We start from the raw sequence: 16,451 nt of genomic DNA on the forward strand, positions 1-16,451 counted from the left end.
AATTTTTTATTTTATTTTGTTTTGACTATGGCAGACCAACACAGCTACCTACCTGTAACTAAAGTTGGGGAGACATGATAGAGGTGCATAAGATTATGGACTGCATACACTGTTGGTTTTAAAGGATAATAGATATGGTATAATAAAATAATTCCCTGGACACACAGATCCAGGTTTCGGACAGGTATTCTATGGTGAGAGAGCCCCAGCAGAGATTTAAAACCACAAAACAGGCAGGGATGTAAAGTGTGGGAATATAAGCTTTTGGGCCTTTAAAATATCCTCTCCTAAAACGCTTTCAGAGTTCCCAATTTCCCCTAGCATAGAAAAGGCCCATGTGTTTGAGAAGCTAAAAAAGACTCAGGACAGACAAAAGGAAGTCCTCCTTCACACAGCACATGGCTAAAACTATGAAATGTGCTCCCACAAGATGTAACAGCGGACACCAATTTGGATGGCCTTGAAAGAGGATTAGAGAAATTCATGGAGAATAAGGTTTTCCATGGCTAATAGCCAGGATGGGTCTGTTCTACCTCCACCCTCGGAGGCAGGGTGTATCTGAATACCAGTTGCTGTACAGTATTCATGCACAGATAGGCAGCCTAGCAGCATCAAACCTCAGCAGGGTATGTGCTGTTGTGCTCAGGTCCTGCGTGCAGGCTTCCTACTGAGGCCATTCTGGGTGGCCACTGTGAGACCAGGATGCTAGGTAACTCAATCGGTAAAGCATGAAATTCTTAATCTCAGGGTTGTGGGTTGAGCAAAAGATTGGGCAAAATATTCCTGCATTTCAGGGGATTGGACCAGATGGTCTTCGTCGTCCCTTCCAATTCAACAATTCTGAGATTCTATGACTCAGATGGGCCATTGACCTACTCCAACAGGAAACACCTTCTGTTCTTATGCACAAACCTCAACTCACTGTATGCAGGCCTCGCTCCGAAACATATCTCAGAATGATCAACCCCCTCACACTTAAAAGCAGCCGCGCCGCTTTAAACCGCGCCCGCTTCTAGACCAACTCCATCCATTCACAAAAAAAGCTTCCCCTCTTAAGAATGAGCGTCCCCATCCCCCGGCAGAGCCACGCCCCTCGCTCTGCTCCAACCATTCAGAAAGCGACTCTACGTAACACGTCGGAGCCCGCCTTCTCTCTCTCTCTCTTTCTGCGAGACGTAACCACGGTGCCGCTCCGTGTCCCTCCTCCCATCCGGAGAATACGTTTCTGCACGCATGCGCAGAAAGGAAGCCTAGCCTCAACCTGCTGACGCACGCGCGGCCGCTGCTTGACGCGTGCGCAGCCCCAGGCTTATTTATATATATATTTCAAAAAAAAAAAAGCTCCGCCATTTTGCCGGGCTCCTTTCTGAAGGGGAATTTGGAAGCGAGGAAGGCTCCGAGCGGCTGAAGTGAAAGAGAGTCGGCGCCGCCGCCGCTGCCGTCGTCGTCCTCCCGAGTGAGAGACGACGGGAGGTTGGAGAAGGAGGGGAAGCGGAGGGGGGAACAAACCACCGCCACCATCTTTGCGTTTGGGGCTCCTGACGGGGGAGGCCGGGCTAAGCCTGAGCGGAGCCTCCCGCCGCCTCCACTGGCCCCGCCGGAGCCGCAGACAGAGCAGAGCGAGCCTCGCCCCCGACGGTGAGTGGGGGGACCGTTGGCCGTGTAGGCCGCGCGCGGAGGGGGCGGGGCCTCAAGGACCGTTGGCGCGTTCCAGCAGGCCGCGCCGGGTGGGGGGGGAGGCATTCGCCCCTGCTGCACACGTGACCGGTTCCGAACCCTGGCGAGCAGCTGGGGAAAGCCCGGATGCAACGGGGTTCTGTGGTGGGCGGGGCGACTCCAGCGCATTCCCATGCATCCGTTCCCTTCTCTCCAGAATGAATGAATGAATGAATGGGTCTCCTGTAAAATCAGTGCTTTTTTATGGGGGGGGGGGGAGAGAGGTGGGGGAAGTTACCGCGAAGTTTGTTTATTGTGGGCCCAGTTGCGGTACCGACACACACACCCCGGGCAGTGGCTAAATGTAAGATGTGATTAATCAACTAAAGCAGACAAGGATCTGGATTAGAAATGGACTCAAATTTATTGATTACAGATATAGGTGGATTTTTGGCTGAGGCATTGGGTATATATCCATACCAGCCCCGCCAGACCAAAAAATAATAATAAATATTTAATTTTTAAAAGGTCAGGGAACTCCGTTCCCCTGAATTCCTGCTTTAAAAAAAAAAAAAAACGTGTAAAATCACTCTTGATGTTGGCTCTACCCTGCCTTCCCTTATTTATTGTTATTTATTACATTTATATCCCACCTTTTAGCCAAGGTGGTGAACTTGGTTCCTCACCCCACCCCAATTTGGTCTCTCAATGACCCTGTGAGGTAGGTTGGGCTGAGAGACCGTGATTGGCCTAAAGTCACCCAATGAGCTTCGTGGCTTAGCAGGGACTAGAACTCTGGGCTCCCAGGTCCTAGTCCAGGGCTGCCCAAACTTTTTTCAAAAAGGGCCAGATTTGATGAAGTGAACATGCGTGAGGGCCGACCAAAGCTGTTGCGCTTCTTTTAGGATTGAAGTTGTTGAGCTTTTTTTTACAATTTTACCCCAAAGTTGTTGAGCTTTGGGTGACATGCTGCCATGGGGGTCGGATTAAATCGTGCTCCTTCTGGGAAATGAATTTGACTGGCCAACTAAACTAGGCGAGGGTCAACGATAGGTCTCAAATCCTCAGTGAGTTAGGAACTTACCCTGCATGTGAAGACAGGCTCAGGCGGGCGGTAGCCATTGATAGCCTTCTCCTCCATAATTGTATTGAAGAAAAGAGGGGGGAAAGTTCCATGAGACTGACTGTGAGGCAGATGCTCTGTTACTGGCAAGAGGACCAGTGAACTCCCTGCTTCCCAGAACATAAGAGCCTGCTGGATCAGGCCAAAGACCCATGTAGTCCTTCCACTTGTTCTCATAGTGGCCATAGCAAAAAGCAGGGCCCGAGTGCAAGAGTGCTTTCCCCTCCTTCAGTTCCCAGGGCTGGTATTCAGAAGCATTACTGCCTCTGACCATGAAAACAGAGCATAGCCATCATGGCTAGTATCCAGCAATAGCCTTTATCCCCCATTAATTTCTCCAATCCTCCTTTAAAGCCAGCCAGGTTAGTGGCCATAGCTGTCTCTTGGTGAATTCCAACATTTAGCTGTGAGCTGTGTGAAGAAGCCCTTCCTTTAGCAACAGTTAATGTTTTTTCTTTTTTTCTGAACTGGCCCTATCTTCTTCTTTTGCAGATTCTGGGGACCTGAGATGGCCGCGCAGGCAGCGCCGAAAGTCGTGCTTAAGAGCACCACCAAGATGTCCCTCAACGAGCGGTGAGGAGCCCAACGGCCAACTTCAGCTCATAAGATTTTTTTTTAATTTTTATTTTTGCTTAATTATCACTGTGTTCGGTATCCAGAGCCAACATGGTCCTTGCCCTGCTTTTAACCTATCCAGATGCAGAGAAGCAGGGGGCAGCTTTACTTCTGCCTTATATCCCACAGCAAGCGATGGTACACAAGGTTAAAAGGGCCAAAATTGTCTGTCTGATGATAAAGCTGAAAACGGTAATCTGGTGGGATGTGTTCTAAGGAAAACCTCGCACCCTCCTTTTTTTCTTCCACATGTGTTCACATTATATAGGTGACGCCTGCAGTGCGGTAGCATGTGACCTAAGCTGCAGGAGGCTTTGCTGCGGTGTCCAAGGCGGACACACATCCTTGTGTGGTCTGGCCTGTAAGAGGCAGGCAGCTGGCCGCTCTGATCAGCCCGAAGGCTCCTTGGCCACAGTCCTTGGACCTTGTAAGAGGCAAGTGCTCCGCTCCATTCACCATCTGCTTCCTTTGCCCTCTGCATGCCTTCTCTTCTCTTTCCTTTTTCTTCTCCCTCTCCTCTCCAGTGCATTCCTAAATGTAAAATTTCCAACTAATAGGTGGTGCTTGCTTTGTGTGGCCCTTGTTTTCTTTGTCTCAGTTAAGAGGGTTGTAATCTTAAAACCTGGTCATCTCTCTGGGAAACACAGCTGGTTTCAATGGCAGGCCAAGAGAAGAGGGATCTAGTTTACAGAGGTATGGCGGGCTTGGATTATCTGAGAAACTCCTTGAGCTGCTCTGTAGGGGTGGTTCCAATATTAGTTGTACTTGGAATTGGTCCCTTGAAACAGTTGGGCATCTCCATCCATTCTGTCCATTAATTTCAGTAGGTCTGCTCTGAGGAGACCATACAACTCACAGTCAGCTGCTCTTTTATTGAGGGATGGGGAACCTGTCACCCTCCAGGTGTTGCTGGACTTCCAGTTCCCCAGCCGCCCCAGCCAGCCTGCTCAGTGGACAAGGAGTTGCAGTCAAACAACGCCAGGAGGACCATGGGTTCCCCCCACCTTTGATATAAATGCATGACATTACAATTGCAAAATATATATATATATATTTCTAGCCTTACATAATGTCTATTCTGTTATAGAATTAATTGTGCCTTTTTACAGCCATGTTGCTGAATAGCATATCTCCAGTTCTTGGATTGGCATTTCATTTGTGTCTATTAAGTTTTCGTCAGCCATTCTTTGAGGTTGTAGGGATAGTCCTTTGGCGATCTGCAGAATACTATTTAATAAACAGTGCAGTCCTACATAAGCTTATTTGGAATTACCGGTAAGTCCCACTTTGCTCAATCAAGTGCACTTCCAAGTAAATCTTCATAGCATTATGGCATTATTGGATAGGAATACACACACACAGGCAATAGGGTTTGCGGCCTTTCTGAACAATCAGAGGAGCCTGCTAGCTATGCTGTAGACCAGGAGTGGGAATCATGCCTTTCGGCATTCAGAAAATGAATTCTAACTTTCCATTTGAATTTTTTTGGATTTCTTGCCCCTTCTCAAAATTGTAGTAGCTGTGTGAGTTTTGTCAAACCCTGGGGGTCGTGAATCCTAGTGCCCTCTAGATGTTGCTGGACTACAACTCCCATAACCCCGGCTGTTGGCCATGCTTGCTGGAGCTGATGGAACCTGGAGTCAGTAACATCTGGAGGGCCAGTGGTTCCCCACACCTGCTGTAGACTCTATTCCAGAGCTTTCCAAACTGTGTGTCGCGACATGTTCGTGTGTCAGCTGCAGTGTATCGTGTGAATGTTCCCCGTGCTCCTCCCGGAGCTGGGAAGGGGTTAGTTTAACCTCCAGTTTGCTAGTAAAACTGAATTACTCTGTTGCGAAATGATGCATGTCCAAAAAGTGTGTCACCAACTTGAAAAGTTTGGAAAGCTCTGCTCTATTCCATAGCATCAGGTTTGCACTTGTGGCTATCTCTCCCATGCCTGACTCCTCAATTGGGGAACCAGTGCTCATGCCACACCACACTGTAGGGGGCTTCCTGTATGTTAGTGGCATGCTCTCATATTTTGGATTTATTAGAAGGCTTCACCAACGAGGTTGGGCTCCACCATCAAGGGGTAGCTGCTTCCCATCGTATTTTGAAGGTTGTATTAGTACTACTGTATTTGATATTGAGCCCTTGCTAACTTGGCAGGGTGAGTGGCATCATAGACGTGGAAAGGGGCGAGGTCCTTGCCTAGAGAAAATCCGTTTCTTTTCATTCAGTCACTCAATTCACTTCTATGCCGCTTTTCCACAAAAAAATCATGCTCAGAGTGGCTTATAACAAAGAAAACGGAAACTCATTGCAAACAAATGCTACAAAGACTATTTTTACAATAACTACTTGGCAAACAATAACAACTATAATAACATAGAAAAAAACTCCACATTTCAATACTATAAACATCACAATATTACTTAAACGACATCTAGAAAACCAAAAGCAAATATAGCAAGGGAGCTTCATAGTTTCACCTTAGTCCTAGAAATACCCCTCCCATAATGTGATTGATTTATGACTCATTTTTAACAGTTGCTCACCAGTGTGTCCTTGTCCTGTCTGCATTTGACCTTGGGCCTAGATTGGGCAGCAGGCTCCGATTCCTCGCTCTGTCCCTGCACCTGCCAGGGCATGGAGTTGTTGGTGGGAAGAGGAGTCTCCATGTGGGGAAAACCTGTGGCCCCTCCAGCTTCAGTTGGGCTCCCGAGTTTCACTAGCCCCAGCCAGCACGGCAAGTTATTTGCTAAAGAAACCATTTCTGGAGCCAGGTCTAAACTTGACTTTGAAAGCACATCCTGTGTGCTGTTTGAGATCCTTACTCATAGGGTTTGAATGCCCCTGGCATGAGCAGAAAACGTTTCCCGCCAATGACTGGTTTCTTTCTAGCTGGCAGCCCCTTGTGTCTCATGGTTTAGGGTGCTGCTTGGTAGAAGTCCTCAGGCCCATAAAGGGAGAGCTGAAAAACCTTGTTTTTGAGCAGCAGCAGCCTTTCAGAATCTGGATCCAACCCTTGTTTGGATCAGGTGCAAATCTAGCACTATGCTAGTACCATAAAGCTGAGTGTGTGTTCCCTTATGTGTTCAAAAGATGGAAATTGCCATCAGAATTGGAACGGCGTTAAGAGCATTTTTGCCATGGTATTAGAAACCTCTGGGGCTGTAGTTCTGGGGGGCACAGGTGCCATTTCTTAGGTCCCTCATAAATAAGCTGATGAAAGTGACTAGCTTGCTAAGAAACTAGTAGCTCTCACCTCTCAGCCCCCCATCCCTCCGGCACATGCACCTCCCTAAAAGTGCTCTTTGCCTGTGGCTGCCAGGGGAGAGATTAAATATAGGGCTGGTTCTTTAATTTTGCGATCTTTGGAGCATTGTATAATAATAATAATAATAATAATTTATTTATTGTATCAGTCATTTTATATAGCAAGTATCAGAGCAGCTTGACAAGGTGAAATACAACTTATAAAAGCAATGTAAACCCCCGGGAGGGAGGGGGATTCTGAAACCATGAACCATACAAAATATAGCAACATATTATAAATAAGGACCAAGGCCTACCTGCCCTGCTTAAAGCTGAGCACTGCCACAGACCGCAACATTAATTAATCAAAGGCCTGGTCAAGTTAAAAAGTATTGGCCTGATGCCTAAAGATTGGTAAGGGTGGCATCAGGCATGTCTGCCTGGGACCAGCAGGTGGCAGAATGGGACCACTAGAAAAGGCCTGTTCTTGTGTGACCACCCTGCGCACCTCCCTCAGGTGGGGCACTCTGAGAAGTGCTTCAGATGAAGACCGCAGGGCCTGGGCTGGTTCCCATGGGGAGAAGTGTTCCGTTGTAGCTTCAAGATGACCTAGTGGTTCAACGCAGCCTGATTTGGCAATTTCTCTCTTAGCCTCCCTTTGCTGGCCAATTGAGTCAGTCCATTTGCAACCAGCACTGTTTTCCCTTCACCTTTCTCTCCATCTTGCTTAACTGCTTTGTGTGCTTTTTCCATCTTTGCTGCTTCTTCATTTTGAGATCACATGAAATTTGATTATTATTATTTTTAAAATCACTTCTGTTTTAAATATACTGCACTAATCCGCACCCTTTTGAATGTCCTGTCCTTGCACGTCTTCTGGAAAACGAGGAAAAGTCTGTAGCTCGTTAACCTGCGATAAATTAAAATGTGTACCACGTTGTTGGCGTTTAAAAAAAAAAGTGGGCCGCGGCCGCCCGCTCTTAAGGGCCATGAAATGCCAGTTGAGATGCTTTTGTAATGACAAGCTTTTGTTTAAACACCCGTTTTGTTCGACCTTGAAGCTTTACTAATATGCTGAAGAACAAACAGCCGATCCCCGTGAACATTCGAGCCACCATGCAGCAGCAACAGCTAGCCAGTGCCCGGAACAGGAGGCTGGCCCAGCAGATGGAGAACAGACCTTCTGTGCAGGCTGCGTTAAAGCTCAAGCAGGTGAGAGAGGGGCAGGAGAGCCAGCGATGGAGCCTTGGCAGCCGGGGGCTTCCTTTGGGTGGGAAAAACAGGCGGGATGTGATAGGTGGATACCAGCTTCTGGAAACCACAGGACCCTGCTTGCAGGCTTCCCACAGCGTGGTCCTCGTGTGAGATTAGGATTGTGGGCTAGATGGGCCATTGGCCTGACCCAGCAAGGCTCTCCTTATGCAAATCTTTGGTCGATGTTCCTGCTGGTGAGCCACGTCCCACGACACCTCCTGCTGCCTTCTTGGAAATAACCCTTTGTCCAGGTGGTCTGATCCATCAGGGCTCTTGCATAGCAAGGATCACCATATAGGGATTGCTAACCTGGTGCCCTCCACCTGTTTATGGGTGGCAACTTGCACCAGTCCCAGCTCAGTCAGTGATGGAGGGTGTGTGATGGGAGCTGTAGTTGATGACAGATCTGGAAGGCACCACATAGACGTACCCATTATTTGTTTACTACTTGTATTCGTTGTGTAAAAAATAACAAAAAAGAAACCACAAATGCAACCACACAAAAAACAAGACCGATTGCATGTCATCCCAGAAACAGAAAATGGCCTTCTATGTAATTGTGCTGCGTAAGGTTAAAGCAAGAAGGGTTGATCTCAGGGACTTAGCTACAGCAGAGGAGGTTCCCTGGCACCTCGCTGTGGTAGGCCCCTGAAGATTACAGGCTTGTGACCGAAAGCCCATTCTGGGAGAGTTTGTCCTTCTGAGTTTGGGCCTCAGAGGACCAGGGTGCTGGGTTTGGTCATGCAGTCGTTTCCCCCCCCTGTGTAGCTTTAGTCTCCATCTACATTTGGGACCCAGGGTGGCGCAGGCAGCCGTGACGCGTGTGTAGCAGGTGCTGCTCCATTGGACGACTTGTGTGAAATGGCCCTTTTTAAATGAGAACATAGGGCAGGAACTAAAATGCAGTAGAGTCCTGAATGGGTGCTGCTTCCTGAAAGAGGCATGGCCATCCCCTACTTGCAAAAGGTGGCTCTGATTCATCTCAGGGTGCATCTGTGGTCCTCTCCTTTCCCTTTGTCAGACCTAGTTAGGATGTACCTTGGTATGATTTCATGAGCTACCAGGTGACTGTTGTGAGAGCTGGAGAACCATGTTCAATATTTCGTATATTTACAGCCGTTCACATAATAATCCATTATACACTGGGCTGCTGATGTGATAAGACCATTTCATAAGTTTTAATGTAATGGTATTTAAAATAAAAAATGCAGCATATCTCTCAAAATGTTCTGGGCACATCTTCATTCCCTCCTCAAAACAAACCATGTTGCTTCACCCTTTTTCTTCCCCATGCCTTTCCTGCATTGAACCAAGAGCCGTGGTGACCACGTGTGACCCTCTCTCTTTTTTTCCCCATTATTCCCATCTCAAGCAGCTTGCGCCTGCCCTTCCGTGCCAGTTGCTGGCTGCTTGTTTGTGTGCGACGTTTTCCTGTCTAACACTCTCTTCTTCCAGAAGAGCCTGAAGCAACGCCTGGGGAAGAGCAACATCCAGGCACGTTTAGGCCGGCCGGCGGGACCCCTGGCCCGGGGTGCGCTAGGGGGCCGAGGCTTGCCCATGGGTCAGAGAGGCTTGCCCCGAGGAGCCATGCGTGGCGGGCGTGGCGCTAGAGCGTTGCTACGGGGAGGAATTCCCCTCCGAGGTGAGTGTGTCAAAAAATTAGTTCACTAAGGATGGGAGGGGGCACCGTTTTCTGTCTGGAGGCAGCAATCCTTCTGGGTACCCTTCCAAGAAGGCAGGGCAAGGAGGAACAATGGGTGGAGCAACTAAGGCCAATTTTACCTTTGTACCATAGGCTACTTCTACACATGCACTTGCATGCCCTTCTCCATCCTCCACCCAGAGAGGCATGGTCAGAGTTCAAAGGCACATCCCAGCCAGGCAAAAACACTCAAGGAGAGGGTGTGAAGCAGGGCCCGTGAGGGGTGGGGCCTTGGAGAGTTCCAAGGGCCAGACAGAGGAGACCTTGAGGGCCACATTCAGCCCCCAGACCTGAGGCTCCCCAAACTTTACTTGCCACATATCACTTGACATCCCCCCAAGATAGCTCTGGTGAACAAGAATACTATTGTGGGGGGGGGGCAGAACTGATGTCCATGCTTCACACAGCCTGTTTGCTGTGTGCTCTGCCCCCCCCCCCAGTTTGGGTTCTCAGTACATAAACTTTGATATAGTCCACATGTTAATCTACATGAGTCTGACTGCATGGCATGACTTCAGTGGATTTAGTATACTTGGTGCAAACTTGAGAGAGGGTGGGAGAGCAAGGAGTTGAGGAAAGAGAAACTTTGGGAGCCTGCCCCCCAACAGATGAAACAGTTTCCCAGTGCCAGGTTTAGGACAACCAAGGGGGCTTATTATTATTATTATTATTATTATTATTATTATTATTATTATATACACATACATACACATGTACACACACACATCTGTATTTACTAAGATCCATAAAAAAGCAACTGTACCAAAAAGAAGTATTATTAAAATAAGATATTGGGGGGGCACTTTTGTCCTTGTTCAGGGCGCCAAATTACCAAAGTCTCAGCCGCCTTTAGCAGAGCTCTGCTTCTCTTCAGCTAAGTTTGCTATCCTGGAATAAGCTCTGTTTTTAAAGTTTTAAGTTCCTAGCTTCTGCAGTTGCAGAGAGAAGCCTGGGAAATGGAAAACGAGGCTGGTAAGCTTTGAAACCCATAGGTAATGGGTGGTGAACTTTCAGCTATGACTCCCATCATCCCTGACTTGGGAGTCCAACAACAACTCTAAGGCCGCAAAGCCTCCCCACATCTGCCATAGCGCATTTTGGCATAACAGCAGCTGCTTCTTCTTTTTTTCAAATAAGTTACCTGGGCTGTTGCAACTTTTTTTGAAATGGGAAGCCGACAACCAGTGAAGGGGCTGGGATTCAAAAGAGAATTCTCAGGCAAAATGTGCTTTGGAGACACCATGATTATTAAGCCACTGTAGAATTTGAAAGGAGACCTGTAGTGCAGAAATAGCCTGAGTTTGCTGGCAAGACCTTTTCTTGAAAAGCTCAACTGATGGTTGACTGTCTCTCTCTCTCTCTCTCTCTTCCCCTTTAAAGGACAGGGTTTACTTCGGGGAGGACGTGGCATAGCTGCTCGAATGGGCCTGAGAAGAGGAGGCCTTAGAGGACGGGGTGGGCTTGGCAGAGGCGGGCTTGGCAGAGGAGCCATGGGCCGGGGTGGCATTGGCGGCAGAGGTGAGCACAACCAACTTGGGACGTTACACTCACTTTCATTTTATTCCTGCAGCCTCGTACCTGGCATTGCAGAGAAATTCTAAGAAGTGAAAACATCAGTACCGTACTGAAAAGGTTTAGTCTGCCATCTTGATTCAGCATGGCATCCAACTGTTTCCAAACTTAAGATGAAAACCTGCTCCGTCAACCTCAGGAACCGGCATGCCAAATTTGGTTGCGGTATCTTAAGAGGCATCTAAATGCTTAGCGAAGAAACAAAACAGCTTTCCAAAAATATACAGTAGATTAACTGCATGTTTGAAAACCACAGCACAGGAGAGGTCAGTTATATTCATTTGCCGCTTTTTACACCAAAGTATTTCGAAGCGACTTGGAATTAAGTAGGAAAAACAAAAAAACGTTAAAAGCACACGCAGGAAAAACATTGAAACCCAAGAGAGCCACTGCCTCTGTGAGATAGGCAAACATCATTATGCAACACGAGGCAGTTTTCTATGAGGACTAGAATCAGCCATTTAATCGGGAAAACTAAGAGCTGGGGTCTTACTTTATCTTTAGGAGACGAGCCATAACTCAGTGATCGAGCATCATCTGTGAATGCAAAAGATCCAAGGTTCAATCACTGGCATCCAGGAAGGGCTGGGAATATCCCCTTCCTCAAACACTGGAGAGCCCCTGCCAATCAGTATAGACCAGGGTTTCCCAAACTTGGGTCCTCAGCTGTTTTGGGGCTACAACTCCCATCATCTGTAGCTAGAAGAGCAAGTAGTCAGGGATGATAGGAACTGTAGTCCAAAAAGAGCTGGAGACCCAAGTTTGGGAAACCCTGGTCTAGGCAATACTGAGTTAACTAGATGGACCAATAGTCTGGTGCAGTCAAAGGAAGCTTCCTGTGTCTACTCTGATTGACAGCAGCCCTCCGATCGCATTTTAGGCATCTTTTGCACCGTAGAGGCTGTGGGGCAGGAGGCGGGGCGGTTTGAACTTTATCCTAGAAGAGGAGGCAGCTGAGCTCCAGGGGTGCAGTGCCTAATCCTTTCCTCCTCCTCCTCCTTTCCACCCAGGTCGTGGCATGGTGGGCCGGGGACGAGGCGGCTTCGGCAGCCGTGGGAGAGGCCGGGGGCGAGGCAGAGGGGCCCCCCGCCCCGCCCTGACCAAGGAGCAGCTCGACAACCAGCTTGACGCGTACATGTCAAAAACGAAAGGACACCTGGATGCCGAACTGGACGCCTACATGGCCCAGACAGACCCCGAAGCCAACGACTGACCCACCCTTGCTGTAGACACTCGCTGAGGTTGTGTGTTCTGTGCGCTGGTCCTTCCCCACCCAACCCCTCTCCTGTAAGCCACGGCCGGCAACAGCCGCCCTGACGGTGTGGGGAGGGGTAGGAGACAATACCTTTCACGGGTTTCTCTTGCATTTTGATACTCTTGCGTTGTATGAAACTGGCGGGCGGGAGATAATTGTGTGTGTTGATATCTACATGCGCGCACACACACTTCTTAAACGACTTCAGAAAACAAATGTGACTGACCTGCTGTCTGTAGATGGCATCATCTTGAAGCTCCTCAACAGGACATTACATGCATGATTGTCCCCCTTCCTCTCCTATCCTCCTCAACCCACCCCCTTAAAAAAAGTTGACCTTGCTGTAGACAGAAGGTCTCAGGTGCTTATAAATTGCAGTCTCGGCAGCTACAGCTGCTGTAAGAGTTGGATTTCAAGGTGGCTGCTCATGCACAGTGATGCTGAATCCCATACTTCCTTTCTGATGTTTCTGCTTACGTCCACACCCCAGGCCCAACAAATAATTCTGTGACTTTTATATATGGTGAGCACAAATCAGTGGAGTTTTTCCTTCCCTGCCCCTCTCCTTCCTCCATTCCCCCCACAAAAAGGATCAGGCCCAACTATTGTTTAATTCACCAAACCTGTTGTGGCCGAAAGCAGTTTTGTTTTTGTTTTTGTTTTTTTAAGATAATAATAAACAATGGCAGCAAACTTTTCATTTTTATGTTTATGCTCTTCTGGCCAGCCTGCTGGTTGGTATTTTGTTTGTATGTGTGTTTGAAGACACTAGGAAGGCAGATGCTTTTCTCTTATTTGCTGCCCAGTGTCTTGTGAGCTCAACTGTTCTGTTCTGGTTTTGAACGGCATCTTGTATTTTCTGGTTTACCGTAAGAAACAATTGCAGGGAAAAGAAAAGAAAATGCCTTTGTCTTGTTTTGTTATGCTTTTTGCTGGTGCGGGGACTGTTGTTGGAAACTTACAGTAAATTGAATAAGCCACTACTATGACCTTTTTGGTCATCTTTTAATAGGTAGATGGGGCACCTACCTGCCTATCATCTCATATCATGCGGGTGTCAGCTGACTGATAGATGGGCAGTCCTACACACCTGCCAAAGTTAACCCACCGGATGGGAGGAGGGATCTGCTTTGCCAGTGTGTTCTGCAGGAAATGCATTGATCTATTAATTTCATTTAATATATTTGTATCCTGCTTGCGGCATTTAAAATACATCAATTACGAATACAGGATAAAACAATAATAAAAACACACTAGTTAAAACAATAATGAATATACAGGTGAAACTCAAAAAATTAGAATACCGTGGAAAGGTTCATTTCTTTCAGTAATTCAACTTAAAAGGTGAAACTAATACATGAGATAGACTCATGACATGCAAAGCGAGATATGTCAAGCCTTTATTTGTTATAATTGTGATGATTATGGCATACAGGTGACAAGAACCCCAAATTAACAATTTCAACTTTGGGGTTTTCATCAGCTGTACGCCATAATCATCACAGTTATAACAAGCAAAGGCTTGACATATCTCACTTTGCATGTCATGAGTCTATCTCATATATTAAACTCCAGTAGCTAATGAAAACAATTGCTTACATAAATGGACTTTTCCACGATAGTCTAATTTTTTGAGTTTCACCTGTACATTACAACATACTGAAAACCAGCCACTAAAATAAAATTTGCAGCCGAGTGATCAGCTTTGTCTGCATGAATTTCTAAAGGCCTGTCTAAACAGAGAGGGATAACAAACACATAGCCAATTTAACCTCTCTGGAGAAAACTCCACAATGTTAAGAGCAGCCGCAGGAAGGTCGGCAGTTGGAATCCCCACAACAAAGTGAGCTCCCGCTGCTCTGTCCCAGCTCCTGCCAACCTAGCAGTTCAAAAGCATGCCAGTGCAAGTAGATAAATAGACGCGGCAGTGGGAAGGTAAATGGCATTTCCATGGGCTCTGGTTTCCGTCACGGTGTTCCGTTGCGCCAGAAGCGGTTTAGTCATGCTGGCCACATGACCCGGAAAGCTGTGTGTGGACAAATGTCAGCTCCCTCGGCCTGAAAGCAAGATGATTGCCACAACCCTTTTACCATTTCTGAAACAACCTTGGCTCTGGGTCCCTAAGCATAGAGATGGGCATTGTTTTGGAACTTAAGCATCTGTCCCCCAGCTTGTTTCTAGTGTCTGAAACGGAGGAAAAGATGCAGAAATGGATGGATTTGTACATAAGTCAAATTTAGATACGAGCCACCTGCTTCTCTCCAGAGTACCTAAAACAAACGATTTTAACAGATTTCTTCTGCACTCAAGTCTACTTTTGTTAGCTGCATCTGTGCCACAAGACCCTTGGGTGGCTGCAGAAAAACGAAGAATCCCTTAACACACTTGGCCCTCTGGAAATTCCTCCAAAATTATAATAATGGTTCATCTCTGGAGTTTTGAGACTTGCAAAACAGAGAGCCTAGAATGTGAAACACAAGATACGTTATCAGTATCTCATATTTGGAGTCAGTGGTACCCCCTCTAGTGTAAATATAAGCTGTTCAAATATTTCTTTGCCTATTGATACCAGCAAAGGGACCATAGGAAAGTTCTTTAGCAGCCACTCTGCTTAGTTACGCACCTCGACTGTTTTCCCAAAGCCTTTGTTTTCCATCCACCATTAAATTTGAAGGAGCTTTGAGGGTATGAATGAAAAGAGTACAGCCTAAGATGGGAAGACCAGAGACACAGGTAAGAGACAAGTGGTTATGCAGTGGGGTGCAAGCCTGTGATTATGTGTGGGGACACTGCTGATCCATGGGGAATCTCTTGTTCAGAATTAGCCAGTTGTGAGATGTTTGCAGAGGGGATGGTATCTGCTGCCCTCTGGAAATTTGGAAGAACACCCCATTAATGCTTGCTCTTTTTTTTTTTTTTTTTTGCCTGGCCACTTTGGTGCTTGTCATGCAAAAATGCAACCCATGTTTTTATTTTGGTAGCATCCTGCAATCTAAAGAGGTGTTGAGCAAGGAGTGTTACTGATGCAGCACAGTAGGGGAAGTAGCTCAATGGTAGAGCATCTGCTTTGCATGCAGCAGGGCCCAGCTTCAATCTCCAGGTAGCACTGGGAAAATAACCCTTGTTTGAAATCCTCGGCCACTGGCGGTGTAGACCAGTGTTTCCCAAACTTGGTTCGCCAGCTGTTTTTGGACTACAGTTCCCATCATCCCTGACCACGCGTCCTAGCGAGGGATGATGGGAGTTGTAGTCCAAAAACAGCTGGATACCCAAGTTTGGGAAACCGCAGTGTAGATGGTGCTAAACCTAGATGAACCAACAGTTTGGCTCTCTGAAGCATCTTCCTTTGCCTCTAACACACACACACCTTGATCGTTCAGGACCATGAGGACTGGTAGCTCAACATTGCAGCTTCCTATGCAGGTCTCTTGGAGCCTTGCAGCTAGCCTCCAGAGAAAACACCTTCAAAAACCTGTCCCCTTGTCATGACCTGAACTACCAGCACATATGTCTTGCCTTGCTTTCAAGAACTTAAGACAAGGTTCCTTTTCTGCCCAGGGATTTTAATTTAGTAGTTGACATGTAAAATGGTGCGTGTGGTTCAGGGTTTATTTTCTATTTCATGACATTTATATGCTTTCATCGGTCAGAAGAATAAGCCTCAAGCCAGTTCCTTGAGCTGAGAAGCCGGATATATATATTTGCAACAACAACAACAAAAATTCCTTCCAGTAGCACCTTGGAGACCAACTAAGTTTGTTATTGGTATGAGCTTTCGTGTGCATGCACACTTCTTCAGATACACTGAAACAGAAGTCACCAGGGTGAGGGGTGGGGAGGGGTATTGCTATATATTTGCATCAGTTGCAGAGCTCGCAAAGTCTCAAATAAACGCACACACCCCTTTCTGCGGAAGAAGAATGGTACAACCCAAAACAAAAGCTTTTACTCCTTTTTGAGTCCGCCGAACGTATATATTGCCTTTCATGGAAAGGGCTGGTCCCGCCCCACTTCCCCCCTCCCGAGTCCGAGGC

The 16,451-nt window shown here is 47.2% G+C and overlaps 1 protein-coding gene across 3 annotated transcripts; it reads left to right on the forward strand.

Annotated features, from left to right (window-relative positions):
• The first annotated feature begins 1,443 nt into the window (after positions 1–1,443).
• On the forward strand, positions 1,444–13,310 carry CHTOP (chromatin target of PRMT1). 3 transcript variants are annotated; one of them, XM_033174439.1, is made up of 6 exons: positions 1,444–1,638; positions 3,272–3,352; positions 7,696–7,846; positions 9,344–9,530; positions 10,971–11,108; positions 12,173–13,310. In XM_033174439.1, exons 2-6 carry the CDS (start codon positions 3,288–3,290, stop codon positions 12,373–12,375), a joined length of 744 nt encoding a protein of 247 aa, XP_033030330.1. In that variant the 5' UTR covers positions 1,444–1,638; positions 3,272–3,287; the 3' UTR covers positions 12,376–13,310. The 3 variants fall into 3 exon arrangements, with proteins under 3 accessions (XP_033030330.1, XP_033030328.1, XP_033030329.1); XM_033174437.1 differs by having other exon boundaries at positions 1,505–1,638; positions 9,347–9,530; XM_033174438.1 differs by lacking the exons at positions 1,444–1,638; positions 3,272–3,352 and adding an exon at positions 3,359–3,586.
• The last annotated feature ends 3,141 nt before the right edge of the window (positions 13,311–16,451 follow it).

Source organism: Lacerta agilis, chromosome 17, assembly GCF_009819535.1.
Source record: "Lacerta agilis isolate rLacAgi1 chromosome 17, rLacAgi1.pri, whole genome shotgun sequence".
NCBI classification, from domain to species: Eukaryota; Metazoa; Chordata; class Lepidosauria; order Squamata; family Lacertidae; genus Lacerta; species Lacerta agilis.